The 21840-nt window shown below is 49.1% G+C and overlaps 1 protein-coding gene across 31 annotated transcripts in view; it reads right to left on the bottom strand.

Moving 5' to 3' along the window:
- RIMS1 (regulating synaptic membrane exocytosis 1) overlaps positions 1-21840 on the bottom strand; it is a 260406-nt gene that overhangs the window by 160064 nt on the left and 78502 nt on the right. For 27 of the 31 annotated variants that reach the window (XM_064164198.1, XM_064164201.1, XM_064164174.1 and 24 more), the window contains exons 2-3: positions 4331-4544; positions 1001-1012 (exon numbers count right to left, since the gene is read on the bottom strand). In XM_064164198.1, coding sequence (XP_064020268.1) covers positions 1001-1012; positions 4331-4544 — 226 coding nt within the window. The remainder of the gene's footprint in view (positions 1-1000; positions 1013-4330; positions 4545-21840) is intronic. The other 4 variants (XM_064164172.1, XM_064164203.1, XM_064164202.1 and 1 more) reach the window with 1 other exon arrangement.

The following is a 21840-nucleotide window of genomic DNA, read 5'->3' as shown; positions in this document are numbered from 1 at the left end:
AGCAGTCACCTCCCAGCCTGTACTGCTGCAGTTTGTTATTGCTCCCCAGGTGCAGGACTCTGCACTTGTCCTTTTGAACCCCATTTGGTTCCTCTGTGCCCAGCTCTGTCTGTCCAGCTCTCTCTGGATGGCCGCACAGCCTGCAGCTCTATCAGCCAAACCTACCAGTTTGGGGTCATCAGCAAACTTGCTGAGCAGAATCTGTCTGTCTGCCCCCTCATCAATGTCATTGGTGAAGATGTTGAACAAGACCAGACCCAGCACTGATCCCTAGGATTCAAGTACTGCCACCCCTCTCTTCATGCAGAGGGCACAGAGACGATGGGGGAACAACCCTCACCTATTCCAGATCAGGCTCCTGCTGAGCATGGCAGCTCTTGATCCTGAAAGTTTTGCAGAGGTTTGGGATGGTTCCTACACATTCAGGAAGGATTCACCCCAGCTTGGTCTCTACACCTAACACTTTGAAGAAGGCACTGCTTTGAGTGTGCACATTCATTCCAAAAGTAAGTCCATGAGGTGACCTGACAACAATTCCCTCAATCTCTGCTGCAGCCAGAAGTGAAACACAGCAAACTATGGAAATCAGTGTAAAACAGCCAACAAAACACAGCAGAGTTCCTGAAGCTAATGGCAAGTCCTGGCATGCAAAAAGACACAGTTGTTAATCAAGTGCATTTTAATGCAATCAAGCTTTGTTTCCCTCTTGCCTCCTCTACTTTTTAGTCTATGAATTGGTTCATAATTCATTTTTTTCATCCTCCTAACTTCGACACCAGCCTTGGGTTTCCTTGCTGGGCTGTCTTTGAAGTGTTATGTTCAGCCAGGGGATGGGCAGAGCCTGGGTGTTAGGATTCCTGTCCTTTCCCCCTCCCCTTTGGGTGGATTTCAAACGCCAGTTGAGTTTGGTAGTTGTTGTTTTTTTGGGTTTACATTAATAAGTTTCCCAGTTAACTAAACAACAGCATAACAATAAATGGTAAAAAGCATGGATTCTAACCACTTTGTCCTCCTTTTGGGAAAGCATCCAAGGAAGCAGAATAAAAAGAGAAAAGAAAGAAAGAAGAGAAAAGAAGAATAAAACAGGCAAGTATTAATAGACAGGTTTCAAAGAAATGCAATTCCAGTTAACTCTGTACAAAGAGATCAAGCCAGAAGGGGAAGGAAATAAACCTTGATATTAAATGATGACACTGCATGTGTAGAAACCATCTTTGCCCACCCTAACCCACCCCCAGCAGCATAAACAGTGCAGCAAACAGGAGGCGAGATGCAAACAAATGGACACTTTTCCATCTCCGTGGCTTGAAAGAGTGGGTGAAAAAGAATTAAAACAGAGTCATTTTGGTTTGCTCTGAGTGAAGATAAATCACAGCACAGCCTTAAAACAAATGCCATCACATTAAGGCAGAGCAGAGCCCAGCAAACTCTTCTTTTTCCTAGGTTTGCTCTCCTGACACCACCTGCAGGTAAATGCGATGTGGTGCATTGACTGAGATTAAAACCTTCATAGAGAGATGAAAATTACATCTCCACTTTTGCCAGAATGGGAGTTTCATTGAACAGGCTCCCAAATACATCTCTCTCTGTATATATATGTGAGGGCTGTGGCAAATAAAGGCAAAATGATTTGTTTATCATAAGGAGTTTTTGGTGTGTCTGTTACCATGAACCTTTGGAAGCCCTCTCTTCAGGTTGACATTTAGCTCAAGGAAAGTGAAAAAGCCAAAAAGTTCCATTCTGAACATGCTGCAATTTTGAAATGCTAGAAAACTCATTAAGAACTTTTCATTGCATTTGTGTTGATGCAAAGAAAAATAAAGCATTGATCATTGATGCATTTCTCTTACAAAAGACCTTCAAGCCCTACCTAGGAGAAAAGTTCTCTGATTTCATCAAGGGTAACACAATTATTTGTGCAATGAGCAAAATGATTCATGCAATAAGCAAAATGATTCATGCAACAAAAGGATCTTTACAGAATGTTTTCCAACACATCCCAGGCCAAAATTCATCACTGGGTAATGGTCTCCCAAATATAGATCCTGCCTCTGATGTACAGGTGAGTAGCCAGTTCCTTGTAAGGGACTGGCTGACACCCTCCAGTTCAGGGCACAGTGTATGTGGATCAGAGGGAGGATTTACTTCCCCTGCCTGAAAGCAGGATGCCTAACCCAGCTTAATCCAAAGTGTTGCTTGTTAAAGAGGTGTAAAATGAATTGATACAACACTTTAGGGTAAGGAAAGTGGTTTTTGTTCTTTTGTACACTGCTTGGAAAGGACCTTTTAAAGGTCTATCCATTCCAACCTCCCTGCAGCAGAGATAAGATACCTCCAGCTAGAGCAGGTTGCTCAGAGATCTTATGTAAGAGATATCTCTAAATGCAGATGAAAAGCTCTGTAAAACAGAGAATTTAAATCATTGTTTAGAAAAGAAATTAATAGAAAGATAGAAAACCCCAAGACAGATGACAAAGGCAGTGAAAAGAAAGAGAAAGCATTTGAATAGGAACAGTAATAAAAATAATAGTGAGAGAACACCAGCAAAAATAAAGATAGTAAGACTGTAACAACATCAGCAATAGACAACAACAGTAACAATAAGGAAATTATTGTGGGGATGATGATGCTATTGATAAATTATTATGGTGATGATGATGCTAATGATGTCTTCCTAATAATAGGAAAATATCAATAATACTACTGTTAATTATTATGAATAATATTAAATACTGTTAATAGTAGTAAATATAAATATGGTATTAATAATGCTATTAGGAGAATGAGAATAAGCTAATAATAAGATAACAATAATTATAATAATGGTGATTAAAATAATGATAACAATAATAAAAATGATTGTAAGAATAATAGGATAATAACAATAAGAGAGGAAGGAGAGGAAGGAGAGGAAGGAGAGGAAGGAGAGGAAGGAGAGGAAGGAGAGGAAGGAGAGGAAGGAGAGGAAGGAGAGGAAGGAGAGGAAGGAGAGGAAGGAGAGGAAGGAGAGGAAGGAGAGGAAGGAGAGGAAGGAGAGGAAGGAGAGGAAGGAGAGGAAGGAGAGGAAGGAGAGGAAGGAGAGGAAGGAGAGGAAGGAGAGGAAGGAGAGGAAGGAGAGGAAGGAGAGGAAGGAGAGGAAGGAGAGGAAGGAGAGGAAGGAGAGGAAGGAGAGGAAGGAGAGGAAGGAGAGGAAGGAGAGGAAGGAGAGGAAGGAGAGGAAGGAGAGGAAGGAGAGGAAGGAGAGGAAGGAGAGGAAGGAGAGGAAGGAGAGGAAGGAGAGGAAGGAGAGGAAGGAGAGGAAGGAGAGGAAGGAGAGGAAGGAGAGGAAGGAGAGGAAGGAGAGGAAGGAGAGGAAGGAGAGGAAGGAGAGGAAGGAGGAGGAGGAGGGGGGAAGGGAAGAAGGGGAAGGAGAAGGAGAAAGAGGGGAAGGGGAAGGAGAAGGAGAAAGAGGGGAAGGGGAAGGAGAAGGAGAAAGAGGGGAAGGGGAAGGAGAAGGAGAAAGAGGGGAAGGGGAAGGAGAAGGAGAAAGAGGGGAAGGGGAAGGAGAAGGAGAAAGAGGGGAAGGGGAAGGAGAAGGAGAAAGAGGGGAAGGGGAAGGAGAAGGAGAAAGAGGGGAAGGGGAAGGAGAAGGAGAAAGAGGGGAAGGGGAAGGAGAAAGAGGGGAAGGGGAAGGAGAAAGAGGGGAAGGGGAAGGAGAAGGAGAAAGAGGGGAAGGGGAAGGAGAAGGAGAAAGAGGGGAAGGAGAAGGAGGAAGAGGGGAAGGAGAAGGAGGAAGAGGGGAAGGAGAAGGAGAAAGAGGGGAAGGAGAAGGAGAAAGAGGGGAAGGAGAAGGAGAAAGAGGGGAAGGAGAAGGAGAAAGAGGGGAAGGAGAAGGAGAAAGAGGGGAAGGAGAAGGAGAAAGAGGGGAAGGAGAAGGAGAAAGAGGGGAAGGAGAAGGAGAAAGAGGAGAAAGAGGAGGAGAAGGATAATAATAATAATAATAATAATAATAATAATAATAATAATAATAATAATAATAATAATAAACTAATGTAGAAGAGTATCAATGCGGAGCTGCACCAGAGCAGCCCAGTTTCTCCTTCCACTCTGCGCAAACCAGGTGTAAGTTTCAAACAACCGCTCAGCAGAACTACACATCCTAAATCACTTCCTTCTTTTCACTTATCACCTCTGCAGATCCTAAACTTGCTCCACATGCGCTTTACACACCTCGCAGCGAAGTGAGGAACGAAACAATGAAGCAAAACGAAGCGTGAAATGCCCAAGTTAAGGCGAGCCACCAAGAGCATCCAGGAGGCTGCTCGCACGGAGCAGCCCCCGGCAGACTTACGCTGTTGGAGCGCAGGGAGACGCGGCCGCCGCAGCGCGCACAGAACTTGGTCCGGCAGTAGGAGCACAAATGGCCACAGCCATCTGCGAACTTCGTTTTGTGACAGATGCCGCAGGTCGGAGCATCGTCCTTGTGCTCGCCCTGGTAACGCCGAGCCTCTTCTCCTATCTTTCTTACTTGCTCCTTGTAGCTCTCGAATTGTTGATGCAACCTCCTGCGCAGAGGAGAAAAAGAAGGGAGGGGAAATAGTCCTGTGAAGGTCTTTCTTTTGCAGCTCTACTACTGAGGTCAATGGCATAGCCAAAAGATGAAGAAAGGTGTGTGAAGAGATTGAAATCAGAGCAAACAACAGAGGAAGCTGTTCCAGCACTTGACACTGCACATCCAGAACTCAGACTTGCAGAGCTTCACAGAAACTTTCCACCTGCACTAAGCAGATATAATAATGATGATCTGAGAACATACTTCATTTTCATTAGCAGATTAAAAAGGGGCTTGTATATTTATGGTCTGGCTGCACAGGTTGTTGGTTGTTAGGTTTTTTTTTGGCTACAAATGCCAAAGGTTTGGGTCCCTTTTATGCAGAGCTACATTCTCAGTGCTTTTGAAACGTAGTCTGAAACCTCCTTTTCCCCTTACTCCAAACTCCAGGAGATGGCACTGCAGGTTGCGTTTTCACTGCTTGCTCAACTCAAAAGGGCTCAGGCTTGCAATCACAGAGATCACAGAATAGTAGGGGGTGGAAGGGACCTCTGGAGAGCACCTGCCCAGCAAGAGCTAAAGAGTGGATAACACAGGGATGGACTCTGCGTCCAGTTCTGGAGCCTCTGGGACAAGAGGGATATGGAGGTGCTGGAAGGTGTTCAGAGAAGGGCCATGAGGATCAGTAGAGGGCTGGAGCTGCTCTGCTATGAGGAGAGATGGAGAGAGTTGGAGTTGTTCAGTCTGGAGAGGAGACGGCTCCCAGGTGACCTCCTTGTGACCTTCCAGTATCTGAAGGGGGCCTACGAAAAAGCTGGGGAAGGACTTTTTAGGCTGGAATTCTGTGCTCCACAACCTCCCTGGAGGTGCTCAGGACCAAGTTGGATGAGGCCTTGAGTGACCTGTTCTAGCATGAGGTGTCCCTGCCTATGGCAGGGGGTTGGAACTGGCTGAGCTTTGAGGTCCCTTCCAACCTAAACCACTCTATGATAGTATAAAGCTGTCCACTTTGTGATGGGGTTTAGGAGCACACACTTTAAGCAAAGCCAAGACAGGTAACCTTAGCAAGATGCTATGGATAGTTTTGTCTGCACAAAGGGAATTGAGGAGCCTAGGGGGAATCTAGCAGATGCTGACTAGAATAGCTAAAGCCCAACAAAGAGTTCTGGCTATGTTTCCTGGTCAGCTCACATCTAAAGCTGTTACTAAAATCCATACTTTCTGCACAAGTAGGACAAAGTGAGGTTGAATAATAAATAAATCCAGCTAACTCTTCCAGCTCCCAAGTGCTTGACCTAGACACATTAATGTGTTAGCACATTTGAAGTCTGGGATGCTTCCTGACTGTTTGAGGTGTGATGCTTTTTAGCACAGATGTTAGCTGGCTTGAATGGGTTGTGAAGACCACAAACTGCTGAGTGTACTCAGACTGCCAAATATTGTACTTGTGAGGGAAGTGCCTTGAGTATTGGGCTCAGTTTTGGGGAACTTGCTACAAGGATATTGAGGTGCTGGAGCAGGTCCAGACAGGGCAATAAAGCCGCTGAAGGGTGGTCTGGAGAACAGGGCTGGGCATGAGTGGCTGAGAGAACTGAGGGTGTCTGGAGAAGAAGAGGTTGAAGGGAGACCTTGAGGAAAGGAACTTGGGGGTGCTGGTGGATGAGAAGCTCAATAGGAGCTGTCAGTGTGCTCCTGCAGCCCAGAGAGCAACCAGAGCCTGGGCTGCATCAAGAGAAAAGAGAGCAGAAGGGTGAGGGAAGTGATCCCCCCCTCTGCTCTGCACTGCTGAGACCCCACCTGGAGTTACTGTGTCCAGTTCTGGAGCCTCTGTTACAAAAGGGATGTGGATGTGCTGGAAGGTGTCCAGAGAAAGGCCATGAGCATCAGCAGAGGGCTGGAGCTGCTCTGCTCTGAGGAGAGACTGATGCAGTTGGGGCTGTTCAGTCTGGAGTGGAGAAGGCTTCCAGGTGACCTTCTTGTGGCCTTTCAGTATCTGCAAGGGGCTACAGGAAGGACTTTTTAGTCTGTCAGGTAGTGACAGGAGTGGGGGGAATGGAACAAAGCTGGAAATGGGGAGATTCAGACTGGATGTTAGCAAGAAGTTCTTCAGCACGAGGGCGATGAGAGCCTGGAATGGGTTGCCCAGGGAGGTGGTGGAAGCCTCATGCCTGGAGATGTTTAAGGCCAGGCTGGATGAGGCTCTGAACAGCCTGATCTAGTGTGAGGTGTCCCTCTTATTACTGTCTACAACTACCTGAAGGGACATTGTAGCCAGGTGGGGGGTGGCCTCTTCTCCCAGGTAACCAGCAATAGAACAAGGGGACACAGTCTCAAGTTGTGCCAGGGCAGGTCTAGGCTGGATGTGAGGAGGAAGTTGTTGTCAGACAGAGTGATTGGCATTGGAATGGGCTGCCCAGGGAGGTGGTGGAGTCTGTGTGGCTGGAGGTGTTGAAGCCAAGCCTGGCTGGGGCACTTAGTGCCATGGTCTGGTTGCTTGGGCAGGGCTGGGTGCTAGGTTGGGCTGGATGAGCTTGGAGCTCTCTTCCAACCTGCTTGATTCTATGATCTCCTCCTATGCCAACCAACCTCCCTTGTCCTGCTGGCCACACTCTTCCTGAGCCAGGCCAGGATGCCACTGGCTCTCTCAGCCACCTGGGCACACTGCTGCCTCAGCAAGCACACAAATGAGCCCATTAAATAACTTGCATAAACCCTCATTTTCTCAGCTTCCTGGAAGCTTCCTAATGTAGGTTAGTGGAAAGCTTTATTTTTGTATCCTTCTCTTCTCCTTTTTTTTCCTTTCCTTTTTCTTCCCTTGGTGTTAAATAATCACAGCCCACAAGCAGACTTTCTCCTTACCCAACTGAGGAACTGTGAGTCACAAATGTGCAATGTCTACAATAAGGAATTTACATCCCAGCTTCCCACAGTTCCTCCCAGATGACCGTTACCCTGTCTGAGGTAGAAGAGGGAAAGCAGATAACTAAGCAAACTCCTCTAAGGGTGCTAACAAAAAAGGCACAGCTGAGGAATGTGGAAAGAAACTCTGCCTTGGGTGGAAAGAAAAGCACTTCCATGCTGGGATCTATTTAGTGCTGAAGGAATCGATGCCTTCTGCAGAGAAAAAAGGAAGTGATAATTAATGATCTCTGTTTAAAACCATGCAGGGCTTCTATGAGAAATGGCAATGCTTTCAATCAGCTGCTTTTTGGGTTTTCATGGCTTGGTCTGAGTTCATAGAAGTAGGAAAATCAACACTGCTGCTAAGCCAGGAAGAGAGAGCCTTGGGGCTGTTTAGTCTTGAGAAGAGAAGGTTGAGAGGGGATCTAATAAAGTTCAGGTTTGGGCTGCCCAGTTTAAGAGGCACAAGGATCTGCTGGACAGAGGAGGGCTACAAGGATGATGAGGAGACTGGAGCACTGCCTGATGAGGAGAGGCTGAGGGACCTAAGGCTGTTTAGTCTGGAGAAGAGAAGGTTGAGAGGGGATCTAATAAAGTTCAGTATTGGGCTGCCCAGTTTAAGAGGCACAGGGATCTGCTGAAGAGAGTCCAGCGGAGGGCTGTGAGGATGCTGATGGGACTGGAGCACTGCCTGCTGAGGAGAGGCTGAGGGACCTGGGGCTACTTAGTCTAGAGAAGAGAAAACTGAGAGGGGATTTAATAAATGTCTATAAATCTCTGAGCGCTGGGGGTCAGAAGGGGGGGGCAGGCTCTGCTCACTGCTCCCTGGGGGATAGGACAAGGAGCAATGGATGGGAGCTGCAGCACAAGAGGTGTTCAAGGCCAAGTTGGGCGAGTCCTTGAGCAATCTGGGCTAGTGGGAAGTATCTCTGCCCATGGCAGGCAGGTTGGAACTGGATGACCTTTAAGGTCCAAACCATTGTATGAATCTATGAATTCTCAAACCATCCCAAGGCAACCATTTTCCAGCATCTCTGCCATTCACAACCCCCTGACACTTTAGCCCCTGCTAAACTGGGAAGTGAGATCAAGACTCCTCTGCTCTTTCCCCAGCTATTTCAGAGACAAAAGTCTACTCATCCAATGAATGAAATGCATATACATTAAACAAATGAAGTTTTATGTAAGGCTTACTTCAAATTAGGAACCCAGTGCTTCTTTCTGGCACCAAGAGAAGAATGATAACAAGAAAGGCAATTAACTAAGGTTCATTTTCTTTCTTCAAGTGAAATTGCAGTGCTGCCTTCTCTGGAGACTTTCAAGGGCTCTCTGGGTGTGTGCCTCTGCAACCCTGCTTTTGGACTGGATGACTTCTGCAGGTCCCTTCCAATCCCTACCACTCTATGCAATGTTTTCACTCTCTGTGTTTTCTTTATACAGCACAAGAGAGGCACTGTTTAAGCACAAGCACAGGGCAGCAAGCAAAGACTCCAGAGACTCCCAGCCACACTAGAAGCATTTGTGAGATGGCAGGGCATGGCCTCTCACACTACTGCACTTGCAGGTACAGGTGATTGTCAGACACAGTTGCTTATTGCAAAAGCAAGCCCCAAATACACTCAGCACAAGCTCCTTCTATAAAACCTTTCTAAAAAGAAGAGTGCTGGGAGGTTCTTGTAAGGAAGTCTCATTGAGATGTAGAGGCACTCTTGAAGTTCTGTCTCCCTAAAACAAATAAATTGCTCTGGATCTTCTCAGAGCAGCACCAAACATCATCATTCATAGGTTTGGGTTGGACATTAGAAGGAAGTTCTTAACAATGAGAGTGGTGGAATACTGCAACAGGTTGGCCAGGGGATGTGGATGAGATCCCTGTCCCTGAAGACATTCAGCATCAGACTCCACATCACCCTGAGCAGCCTGATCTAGTTGGAGGTGTCCCTGATGACTGCAGGAGGGTTGGACAAGATGGCCTGAGAGCTCTTTCCAACCCAATGCAGTCTGTGAATCTAAAGCTTCAACAAGCTCAGGAATCAAGAGCAAGGTTAGCAGGGACAAGATGGCCTGAGAGCTCCTTCCAACCCAATGCAGTCTGTGCTCCAGGCCCCTCACCAGCTTTGTCGCCCTCCTGTGGACACCTTCCAGCACCTCAACATCTCTCTGAAGGGGGCTCGAAGAAAGCTGGGGAAGGACTTTTCAGAGTGTCAAGTAGTGATAGGACTGGGGGGAATGGAACACAGCTGGAAATGGGGAGATTCAGACTGGGTGTTAGGAAGAAGTTCTTCAGCATGAGGGCGGTGAGAGCCTGGAAGGGGTTGCCCAGGGAGGTGGTGGAAGCCTCATGCCTGGAAGTGTTTAAGGCCAGGCTGGATGAGGCTCTGGGCAGTCTGATCTAGTGTGAGGTGTCCCTGCCCATGGCAGGGGGGTTGGAACTGGCTGATCCTTGTGGTCACTTCCAACTCTGACTGATTCTATGATCCTGCTCTAGAAGGAGGAGTTTGACTAGATGATCTTCATCATCTTCAAAGATGGTCCCCTGGCCCCTGCCATTCTAAGGCCCTGTTGCAAAACCTCATTCTGGGTGGATTTTACCTTTTCATTCCCTCTCTATTGCTGCTTTGCTGGTCCTAAACAGTGAAATATTTCAGGTCCTGGATTATGCTTTTCCTTATCAACTGAGTCCTGTCTTCATTTTCCTCCTTGTCTGACTGCTCCTGAGTCTAACCCAGCACCATGCTCTCTTCCACGTGTATGAAAGACACACAAAAAGTGCCTCCTGAGCGAGCTGACCTGCAGCTCACGATGGCACAAAAGTGCTTTAATGCCATTTACTTCACTGAAAGAAGCACAAAATGCTCCTTGGAGCAGCAGTCTCTGAGCCTCATAAGAAATTTCTCCAGGCAAATAATATTTAGTGAAGCAGCTCTGCCAGCAAACATCCCCTAAAATACATTAAATCAGCGAGTCAAGAATGATTTGATTTATTGTCTCTTCAGAAACATCAGCTTCATTTTATTACAGGACACAAATTGCATTTATTTAAGCTAAACCTCACTAAAAGTCTATTTTTTGGCGAACAAACAAAAGCTAATCTGTTTTCAGAGCAAAGGGAAAGAGAATTAGATGCTATTCCCTTCAATTAATTGAATTAATTTATTGAATCAGACAATAAGCTACCGTGGGCAGGTCTGTTTTCAGTCTGAGGGTGGTCATCACACCAGAACCAACCAGCCATAACATGGAGAGCAACTGGCAGAGACATAAAACAAAGAGGTGTGGAGGCTGTGGGCAGCAGAAAAGTTTGATTTGAGGAGTGGAGGAGGAAGGGGGGGGGGGGGAAACAAAGCAACCAAACAGAAAGAATAGAAGTCTTAAGGAAGAGTTCACAGAATCATAGAGTGGTTAGGCTGAAAGGGACCTCAGAGATCAGCTACCCCAACCCCTCTGCAGGGATACCTCTCAATTAGACTCAGCTGCCCAAGCTCTCATCCAACTGAACATCCCCAGGGAGGAGGCATCCACAGCCTCTCTGGGCAACCTGTTCCAGAGCCTCACCACCCTTGTACTGAAGAACTTCTTCCTAAGATGCAGTCCAAACCAAATCTCTTTCAATTAAGGCACAAATTTGTGCTTATGACCAAATCACCACCACAGGTATCAGTATTTAGGTCTCTTATTGTGAATAGAGGACTACTAACCACATTAGTGAAGCAGGGAGAGGGAAGAGAAGCTCCTTTCTCCCAGTGAACAACACTAATGAGTAACACTAAGCTCAGCTGGATGGATCACATCACCTGTCTCACAGGGCAGAATTTATCCTGACCAAGCAGCTGCCTACAACACAGGCACCTCATGTCAGTGGAGAGCAGGAGTGCCTGTCAGCTGAGACCACTCAGAGCCTTAAGAGATCACCTACTGTTTATGGGCAGTTGCTGCAATGTGGAATTGCACTTCTGAGCTCTTAAATCAGTTTGGAAATGATAGATTGGTTTAGGTTGGAAGGGACTTGAGAGATCATCTACTCCAACCTCCCTGCCATGGGCAGGAACACCTCTCAACTAGGCTCAGCTGCTCAAGGCCTCATTCTACCTGGCCTTGAACACCCCACGGGAGGAGACAGCCACAACCTCCTGGGCAGTCTGTTCCAGAGTCTCCCCAGCCTCATACTGAAGAACTTCTTCCTAAGATCCAGTCTAACCCTACTCTCCCCTCAGCTTCAAACCACTCCTCCTTGTCCTGTTGCTAGACACTCCTGTGAGAAGCCTCCATGCAGCCTTCCTGCAGCATCCCTTCAGGCACTGGAAGGCAGCTCTAAGGTCCCCCTCTCTTCTCCAGGCCCTTTGCACAGCATTAACCAGTGATGCTGGCAGAAGCTGACCACAGAATTCTATGGCTTTGCTATGGGTACATAACTGTGACTGCTGCTGCTCTTTGTCCCCACCAAGAAGCCCTTGGAAACTGCAGCTAATGAGCATCTCTTCTAAAGGTTAAGCTTACAAAGATCAAGCAAGTCAAGATTAGGAAAGCAAGAGTAGCCAAGCATTGGAACAGGCTGCCCAGGGAGTTGGTGGAGTCACCATCCCTGGAGATTGTAAAAAATGTGTGGCTGCAGCACTTCAGGAGGTGATTTAATGGGCATGGTGGTATTGGGCTGACAGTTGGTCTTGATCTTAAAGGTCTTTCTCAAGTAAAACTATTCTATGGTTCTATGATTTTTGCATCTCAGAATACTACTGAATGAAAACTTCATCCTGCCTCATACCCTAAATGCTCCTGCAGGGTCCTCAACCTCAAATTCAGCAAAACACTAACTTTTTCATGCTGCCTGCTCTTTTGCCCCCTACATTTAATTGCACTGTGACAGTTGGCAAAGTGATTTTTTTGTGGTGTCAGTGTTGTTGGAGATGGAGACAGTGGATTAAAATGGCATCAGGCACCACTAATGCCAATGCCAGCACCTGCAGATCACAGTGTATTGGAGCTGCCAAACCAGCTTCAAAAACAGTTGCTTAGTGCAACCCTGATAGAGTTGCAATTAGCAACCAGGGTAAGAATAGACTCTGCTGTACTTTGAGAATGTCATTTTGGTTACAGTCACTCAGCAGGAAAGGATGCTGAGGCACAGCAAGGTCTGCCACGAGCACGGAGTGCACACAAGCCATGGAATATAAGAAAGGGAGAGGAAAAGAAGGAAAAAGGAAGAGAATCTTACAATCAACAAGGTTGGAAGAGAGCTCCAAGTTCAGCCAGTCCAACCTAGCACCCAGCCCTGCCCAACCAACCAGACCATGGCACTAAGTGCCCCAGCCAGCCTTGGCTTCAACACCTCCAGCCACACAGACTCCACCACCTCCCTGGGCAGCCCATTCCAATGCCAATCACTCTCTCTGACAACAACTTCCTAGCAACATCCAGCCTAGACCTCCCCTGCCACAACTTCAGACTGTGTCCCCTTCTTCTGTTGCTGCTTGCCTGGCAGCAGAGACCAACCCCACCTGGCTACAACCTCCCTTCAGGGAGTTGCAGACAGCAATGAGCTCTGCCCTGAGCCTCCTCTGCTGCAGGCTGCACACCCCCAGCTCCCTCAGCCTCTCCTCACAGGGCTCTGCTCTAGGGCCCTCACAGCTTTGTCGCCCTCCTGTGGACACCTTCCAGTACTGCAACATCTCTCTGCAATGGAGGAGCCCAGAACTGGACACAGCACTCAAGGCATGGCCTGAGCACAGGGGCACAAGAATCTCCCTTGTCCTGCTACCCACACTGCTCCTGAGCCAGCCCAGGATGCCATTGGCTCTGCTGCCCACCTGGGCACTGCTGCCTCCTCTTCAGCTCCTCTCTCCCACCACCCCCAGCTCCCTCTCTGCCTGGCTGCTTTCAGCCACTCTGTCCCCAGCCTGTAGAGCTGCTTGGGGTTGTTGTGGTCAAAGTGTAGGACCCTGGAAGAGGAAGAGGAAAGGAGGAAGAGGGGAAGGAAGTGGAGAAAGAGGAAGAGAAGGAGGAAGGGACTGAGGAAAAAGGAGAAGGAGACAGAATGAGGAAAAATTATTTAAAAAATGAAAAGAAAAAGAAAACAAAAAAGGTAAAAATTGGGGGGAGGAAGGGAAAAAAAAAAAAGAGAAGCCAAGAAAAAGCAGAAGGGAAGAGCTAACCTCCCTCCCCAGAGCTGCAGTAAATGCCCTCAGTCAGCTGGCACCTGTCAGAAGGCTGGGAAGGGTGAGAAGTGTGGGTACCAGCTCAACCTAACAGGAAATTACTTTGGAGCAATGTTTATTAAAACAGCTTTCTGAAACAGGCTCTCTCACACATGCATTTGGAAAAGAAAAAGCCAAGCCCAAAATGTGAGTAATTTTGGCATCCAAGGTGTCAAACAGATGATAGGTATCAGATGGCAATGCAGGGTGAGCAGCTAAAATATGACAAAGCACAGTGGTCTGTAAACAGAGCAGAGCTCCTGAAAGCCTAACTGCCATCTGCTGGGAAGGAGCGGGACACATGCGGAACAGGAACAGCTCGCAGCGAGCGGCGGGCGGCAGCCAGCCAGAGGCAGAGCAGCGCGGGTGGAAGGGCAGAAGGAAACAGGAAGGGAAAGAAGGAAAAGAGGGAAAGGGGAAGGGGAGAGGAGAGGGGGAAAGGGGAAGGGGAGAGGAGAGGGGGAACGGGAACGGGACAGGAGAGGGGGAAAAGGGAACGGGAAAGGAGAGGGGGAAAGGGGAAGGGGAGAGGAGAGGGGGAAAGGGGAAGGGGAGAGGAGAGGGGGAAAGGGGAAGGGGAGAGGAGAGGGGGAAAGGGGAAGGGGAGAGGAGAGGGGGAAAGGGGAAGGGGAGAGGAGAGGGGGAAAGGGGAAGGGGAGAGGAGAGGGGGAAAGGGGAAGGGGAGAGGAGAGGGGGAAAGGGGAAGGGGAGAGGAGAGGGGGAAAGGGGAAGGGGAGAGGAGAGGGGGAAAGGGGAAGGGGAGAGGAGAGGGGGAAAGGGGAAGGGGAGAGGAGAGGGGGAAAGGGGAAGGGGAGAGGAGAGGGGGAAAGGGGAAGGGGAGAGGAGAGGGGGAAAGGGGAAGGGGAGAGGAGAGGGGGAAAGGGGAAGGGGAGAGGAGAGGGGGAAAGGGGAAGGGGAGAGGAGAGGGGGAAAGGGGAAGGGGAGAGGAGAGGGGGAAAGGGGAAGGGGAGAGGAGAGGGGGAAAGGGGAAGGGGAGAGGAGAGGGGGAAAGGGGAAGGGGAGAGGAGAGGGGGAAAGGGGAAGGGGAGAGGAGAGGGGGAAAGGGGAAGGGGAGAGGAGAGGGGGAAAGGGGAAGGGGAGAGGAGAGGGGGAAAGGGGAAGGGGAGAGGAGAGGGGGAAAGGGGAAGGGGAGAGGAGAGGGGGAAAGGGGAAGGGGAGAGGAGAGGGGGAAAGGGGAAGGGGAGAGGAGAGGGGGAAAGGGGAAGGGGAGAGGAGAGGGGGAAAGGGGAAGGGGAGAGGAGAGGGGGAAAGGGGAAGGGGAGAGGAGAGGGGGAAAGGGGAAGGGGAGAGGAGAGGGGGAAAGGGGAAGGGGAGAGGAGAGGGGGAAAGGGGAAGGGGAGAGGAGAGGGGGAAAGGGGAAGGGGAGAGGAGAGGGGGAAAGGGGAAGGGGAGAGGAGAGGGGGAAAGGGGAGGGGAGAGGAGAGGGGGAAAGGGGAAGGGGAGAGGAGAGGGGGAAAGGGGAAGGGGAGAGGAGAGGGGGAAAGGGGAAGGGGAGAGGAGAGGGGGAAAGGGGAAGGGGAGAGGAGAGGGGAGGGGGGCGAGGGAGAGGGGCGAGGGAGAGGGCAAGAAGATGGGACGGGAGGGAAGACGGGAGGGGAGGAAAAAGGAAAGGGCAGGAAAAGGGCAGGAAAGGGCCACAAGAGGACTAGCAGCACGAGTGTGCTACTGCTCCCACTGAACTCCTTGCAGCCCAGGCTCAGTGTGCACCGTGTGTGCCTGCCACCTAAAATAATGCAGCAGCCTGGCCGAGCGCATCTCTCATTTATCATCCTGCTCACCTTCCTTTACAATTTCTATGTTACAAGGCCCCAAAAAGACTCCCACATCTATTTTAAATATCCCATCCAAGTGTCTGGGCACAAACTAACGCTGAAGCTTCTCTCCAGCACTCTCCCCTTCCCCTCATTCTTCTGGGTGCCAAAGTAAACAGCAACGCAAAGCAGATGGCGTTTGGGTGAACGAGCAAAGGAGAACATCCACTGGCTTCATTTCCTGCACATGCTAACATCTAACATTTCAAAGCTTTTTAACACTTGTGATTTCTTTCAGTCCCTTCTTTTAATGTGCTCTTTTCTCTAGGGACTTTCAAGACTCGTCTGGATGTGGTCCTGCATGATGAGAGGCGATGGAAACAAAGCGGAGCACAGGAGGTTCCACCTCACCTGCTCTGCTCAGAGCAGGCTACCCAGAGAGGTTGTAGAGGAGAATATGAATCTGTTAACTGTTCCTTAATTCAGACAAGAATCTAAAGGTTAGGTTAGACTTAACAGACAGGGTTCTGCTGGAGAGAGCCCAATGGAGAGATACAAGGATGACTGGAGCACTTGAACAAGACCTCTCCTGTGAGGAAAGACTGAGAGACCTGAGGCTGTTTAGTCTGGAGACAAAAAGGCTGAGAGGGGACCTGATCAGTGGCTATCAATATCTGAGGGGTGAGTGTTAGGAGGAAGGTGCCAGGCTTTTTTTTAAGGAGGCTCCCAGGTGACCTTCCAGTATCTGAAGGGGGCTACAAAAAAGCTGGGGAGGGACTTTTTAGGCTGCTAGGGAGTGCCAGGAGTGGGGGGAATGGAGCAAAGCTGGAGGTGGGGAGAGTGAGGCTGGAGGTGAGGAGGAAGTTGTTCAGCATGAGAGTGGTGAGAGGCTGGCAGGGGTTGCCCAGGGAGGTGGTTGAGGCCCCATGGCTGGAGGTGTTTGAGGCCAGGCTGGATGAGGCTGTGTGCAGCCTGCTCTAGGGTAGGGTGTCCCTGGGCATGGCAGGGGGGTTGGAACTGGCTGCTCCTTGTGGTCCCTTCCAACCCTGGCTGATTCTGTGATTCTAAGATAAGGAAGAAAAGGTACAAACTGGAACACAGGAGGTTCCATCTCAACATGAGGGGAAACTTATTTTTGTGAGGGTGCTGGAGCCCTGGAGCAGGCTGCCCAGAGAGGCTGTGGAGTCTCCTTCTGTAGACATTCAAGATCCACCTGGATGTGTTCCTGTGCGACCTGCCCTGAGTAATTCTGCTCTAACAGGGAGGGCTGGACTCAATGAACTCTGGAGGTCCCTTCCAACCTCTAACTTTCCACAATTCTGTGAAGTTAAACACTCTCAAGAACACCACCTGTGAAAGAAACTCATCAGCTCACTTTCTACATTTTAATCCCCCCCCCCAATATCACTGCTCATGACTCTTGTATGACAACTGTACTGAGCTAGAAGTTATTTTCAGCAGAAGAATGGAGCATCTTTTGTGGTGAGCATCCCTGCAGTGAGCATCCCTGCTTCTCCATGCTCACTGAGAACACACAAGCTAAGAGTGACATCAGCACTAGCAAAGACATTTCTGCACAGCTCCCTCATCTGGTGAAGTTGTTCAGCAGAAAGCATGAGCCTCAAATCAACTATTTTTCCCTTTGATCTAAAACTCCACAGCAAGGCCAATTTCAAGTTTTCTTCTCCTTCCCTTCTTATTTCCTATCAACAGCTTTAATTAATTCCCAAGCTTATTATTTATGCCCAAATCCCTCCAAAAAGAGGGAAAAAAACCACAACAACCAAGCAAAAAGACATTAGCATAAAGAAATGTAGTTCCCATAGGTCAGCACTGCTAATATATCAAAATATGGATTTATCCCTCGAATATTGTATATTGGATGATTGTCACAGGGACACAACAACTCCAAGCAGTGCTACAGGCTGGGGACAGAGTGGCTGAGAGCAGCCAGGCAGAGAGGGAGCTGGGGGTGTTGGGAGAGAGGAGCTGAACAGGAGGCAGCAGTGCCCAGGTGGGCAGCAGAGCCAATGGCATCCTGGGCTGGCTCAGGAGCAGTGTGGGCAGCAGGACAAGAGAGGTTCTTCTGCCCCTGTGCTCAGCACTGCTCAGGCCATGCCTTGAGTGCTGTGTCCAGTTCTGGGCTCCTGAATTGCAGAGAGATGTTGAGGTGCTGGAAGGTGTTTGGAGAAGGGCAACAAAGCTGGGGAGGGGCCTGGAGCACAGCCCTGTGAGGAGAGGCTGAGGGAGCTGGGGGTGTGCAGCCTGCAGCAGAGGAGGCTCAGGGCAGAGCTCATTGCTGCCTGCAGCTGCCTGAAGGGAGGCTGTAGCCAGGTGGGGTTGGGCTCTGCTGCCAGGCAAGCAGCAGTAGAACCAGGGGACACAGCCTCAAGCTGTGCCAGGGGAAGTCTAGGCTGGATGTTAGGAGGAAGTTGTTGGCAGAGAGAGTGATTGGCACTAGAATGGGCTGCCCAGGGAGGTGGTTAAGTCGCCGTTGCTAGAGATGTTGAAGCCAAGCCTGGATGAGGCACTTAGTGCCATGGGGTGGTTGATTGGCTAGGACTGGGTGCTAGGTTGGACTGTATGAGCTTGGAGGTCTCTTCCAGCCTGGTTGATTCTATGGATCTAAGACAACTCAGCAGAAGGCCAGCAGGAGGGGATGCTTCAGTGAGCAGGTGCTCATTAATCACATCTAGCAGCCCCCCTGGGGTTCTCTCACACCACTCGCAGGTATGCTTTGAAGAGAAGAAAAGCTTCTGCCAAGCCACTTCCCCTTTCAGTCCTGACAGAAAAGCCCCAGGGCTCGTTTTAAACCAATAAAATCTTAAATAACAGGAGTGAGTGTCCTTTGGGAAACACTGCACAAAGTCTATTAACCTGTTTTATGATTCTGCTGCTACTCTGGAGCAGCCATAAATCTGGCAGGGAGACATTTCTCCACAGGTTTGCCTTGGTTCATATTTTTTCTACTGTTCTACAGTGGTTCCCAACGACAGCCCATTAAGCAAGGTGCATTCACAGAGTTGCAGGCTCCCTGATCATTTCTGACTGCCACGGGCTGCTGAGCCACCCTGTGCCATAAGGTCAGCCCTCCAGAGTCACAGAATTAATCAGGTTGGAAAGGGTCTTTGAGATCATCAAGTCCAGACAATCACCCAACACCATCTAATCAACTAAACCATAGCACCAAGTGCCTCATCCAATCTGTTTCTATACACTTCCAGAGATGGGGACTCCACCACCTCCCTGGGCAGCCCACTCCAATGCCAATCACTCTCTCTGACAACAACTTCTTCCTAACATCCAGCCTGAACCTCCCCTGCCACAACTTGAGGCTCTGTCCCCTTCTTCTGTTGCTGCTTGCCTGGCAGAAGAGAGCTCAACCCCACCTGGCTACAGCCTCCCTTCAGGTAGTTGCAGACAGCAATGAGCTCTGCCCTGAGCCTCCTCTGCTGCAGGCTGCACACCCCCAGCTCCCTCAGCCTCTCCTCACAGGGCTTGAGACATAATCTCCATATTATTAAAGATCATAGAATCAAGCAGGTTGGAAGAGAGCTCCAAGCTCACCCAGCCCAACCTAGCACCCAGCCCTGGCCAAGCAACCAGACCATGGCACTAAGTGCCCCAGCCAGGCTTGGCTTCAACACCTCCAGGCACACAGACTCCACCACCTCCCTGGGCAGCCCATTCCAGTGCCAATCACTCTCTTTAGCAAAAAAAGGCATTTCACCCAGAGAACCAAGAGCTCTAAAGAGTGAGTTCCTGTCATAGCTCACTGTTTTAAGCTAAACCCAGCTCTGCAGCTGGAGCTGGGTGTAAAGGAAGGCTATAATTCCTTCACATCAGGATTTCCTATGGCTGGAGCCAGCAGCCTCTCCTCACCTAAGCAGACTTCTCGTGCTTTTGATGATCACTTGCTTGTCGTTCTGCCAAACTCACAGACTTTTTGTTCACAACCACAGTGGAACAGTGGCAGAACAGGACCACTATTTTATAGTCTTGTTCTGTACTATGCTTTTCAAAAGGCACTCCCTCTCCTTACTTGGAGTACCTGATGTAAACCCCAAAGCCGTGTCAAGAGTGCTTGAAGGCTGTTTTTTTCAGCCAGCACATTGCACAAGATTCACTAAAAGCTGAACAGAAGGACAGAGAGTGAAGCTCTATGGGTGCCCAGAGAGAAAGATTTTGAAACAGAAGATGACTCTTTCTTATCAGCTCTCTCCACCCAAGTGGAACAACTGAAGATTTCTTTCTGTCAGCTCTAAGCTGGAACAGCACCTAGCGCATTTCTCGAGTAGAAGTGAAAATCTAGAGGCTTCCAGAAGATTCCTGGAGCTGGCCAACAGCAGAAATAACACTGTGCTCCAAAGAAAATCACCTACCATGCCATCTGTGCATTGCACCACGGCCTTGGTCTAAAGCCAGAAGAGCAGAGAGGTTAGCTGGGATCAGACTATTCAAGCACAGCACTGCCAGAAACCTCCCTCCCATCTCCCAGCTTCCCAAAAGGCAGGGAGTTAGATGCAACCCACCAGAGAAGTTTGGCATGGTGATTGAGGGTACACCACAAATCTGGCTTGCTTGATGAAAGGCAATACTTCTCCTACCCAAAACCAGACAAGGAGCAGTTCCCTCTCAGTAACAGCAACTCTCACTGCGAACCACCAAGACAGGGCTGGGTGCTAGGTTGGACTGGATGAGCTTGGAGGTCTCTTCCAACCTGCTTGATTCTATGAGCCTATGAAAATACTAACTTGATATGTCCAATATTTTATGTGTGTTCAAAAAAAGAGGAGAGGAGAGACAGCCTCCAGCTGGAACTGCACTAGTGTGAAATCACAGGCTCACAGGATATTAGGGGTTGGAAGGGACACAAGGAGATCAAGTTCAATGCCCCTGCCAGAGCAGGACCATACAATCTAGCTCAGGGCACACAGCAACACATCCAGACAGGCCTGGAAAGGCTCCACAGAAGGAGGCTCCACAACCTCTCTGGGCAGCCTGTGCCAGGGCTCTGGGACCCTTGCAGTCAACAAGTTGCCCCTTGTGTTGAGCTGGAACCTGCTGTGCTGCAGCTTCCATCCATTGCTCCTTGTCCTATCCCAGGAAGCAGTGAGCAGAGCCTGTCCCCCCCTTCTGACCCCCAGCCCTCAGAGATTTATGAACATTTATTAAATGCCCTCTCAATCTTCTCCAGACTAAGCAGCCCCAGGTCCCTCAGCCTCTCCTCATCAGCCATGCCCTGCAGTCCCCTACTCATCCTTGTAGCTTTCTGATGGACCCTCTCCAGCAGATCCCTGTCTCTCTTCAACTGGGGAGCCCAAAACTGAATTGCAGTATTCAAGATGAGGTCTCACCAGGTCAGAGTAGAGGGGGAGGAGAACTTCCCTTGATCTGCTGGACACACTCCTCCTAATACACCCCAGGATCCCATTGTCCCTCTTGGCCACCAGAGCACATTGCTGTGCCATGGATGTTCTCCACCAGCACTCCCAGGTGCCTCTCCACAGGGTTGCTCTCCAGCAGATCACCTCCCAGCCTGTACTGCTGCAGTTTATTACTCCTTGTCCTTTATGTTGCCCTTTAATACCTCAGCAGGACTGACTTGACTTTGGGTATGTGGTGCACTGAAGGACAGACAGGATTTGGGTTGGGTTTTTTTTCCCCTTCTGTTATGAGGACTGAGCTGGAGATTTATTTTTCCTCTTTTGTACTACATGATCTGCCTGTGCTCACTGCCATTCCTACTGTGAGTAATGTCATAGGTCATTAGAAGGCCTGGAAGGAAGCCTGGAAGGAAGCAGACTGTTTGGAACTCCAACGATTGTGTCTGAACCAAAGATCCACGAGGTGTCCTATTTTACTTCATCTCCTTAGGTCAGCTGACCCAGGGGTTAATTTAATGTGTCCTATAGATTTTCCAGCCTAATCATTGTGCTTCTTGGAGCCTGCAGAACTGGCTGGTTTAGCCTGGAGGAGCGTGGGAGCATGGTTTTACATGCTTTGTATCAGTGCCTAGTTAATGACCTGGGATTTACAACAGGTAGTAAGCACAGCTGACGAGCGAGAAACAATGGGCTGGTTGCAACCATTCTACTGGAAATACTCTCTCACATACAATGAAATGTATGAAAGCAGTGAGCATAGTTAAATTGTCTTTACTACACCATAAAACATGTCAATTAGTTCCTGGAGGAAACCTGCTCCTGACTTAGGAAGATGTAAAACAGAAGCCCCTTAACATCACTGCAATGTGGCAACAGCAACAATTTTCAGTCCTATGAAGTCTTTTAGTCTTCTCCTGCACAAGTAACCAGGGCAAATTTATGTTTAAATACCCAAAGCAGTTGTCTTTGGTTGCTATCAAGGTGGGAAATGACTTCTTGTCCTCACAGGATACAAAGATACTTCTCCATTTTCCCATGTACAGACATATGTATTCAGC

This window comes from Pogoniulus pusillus, chromosome 25 (assembly GCF_015220805.1).
Source record: "Pogoniulus pusillus isolate bPogPus1 chromosome 25, bPogPus1.pri, whole genome shotgun sequence".
Lineage (NCBI taxonomy): Eukaryota > Metazoa > Chordata > Aves > Piciformes > Lybiidae > Pogoniulus > Pogoniulus pusillus.
The sequence above is the reverse complement of the archived record's forward strand: the minus strand, read 5'-3'. Positions and strand labels throughout refer to the sequence as shown.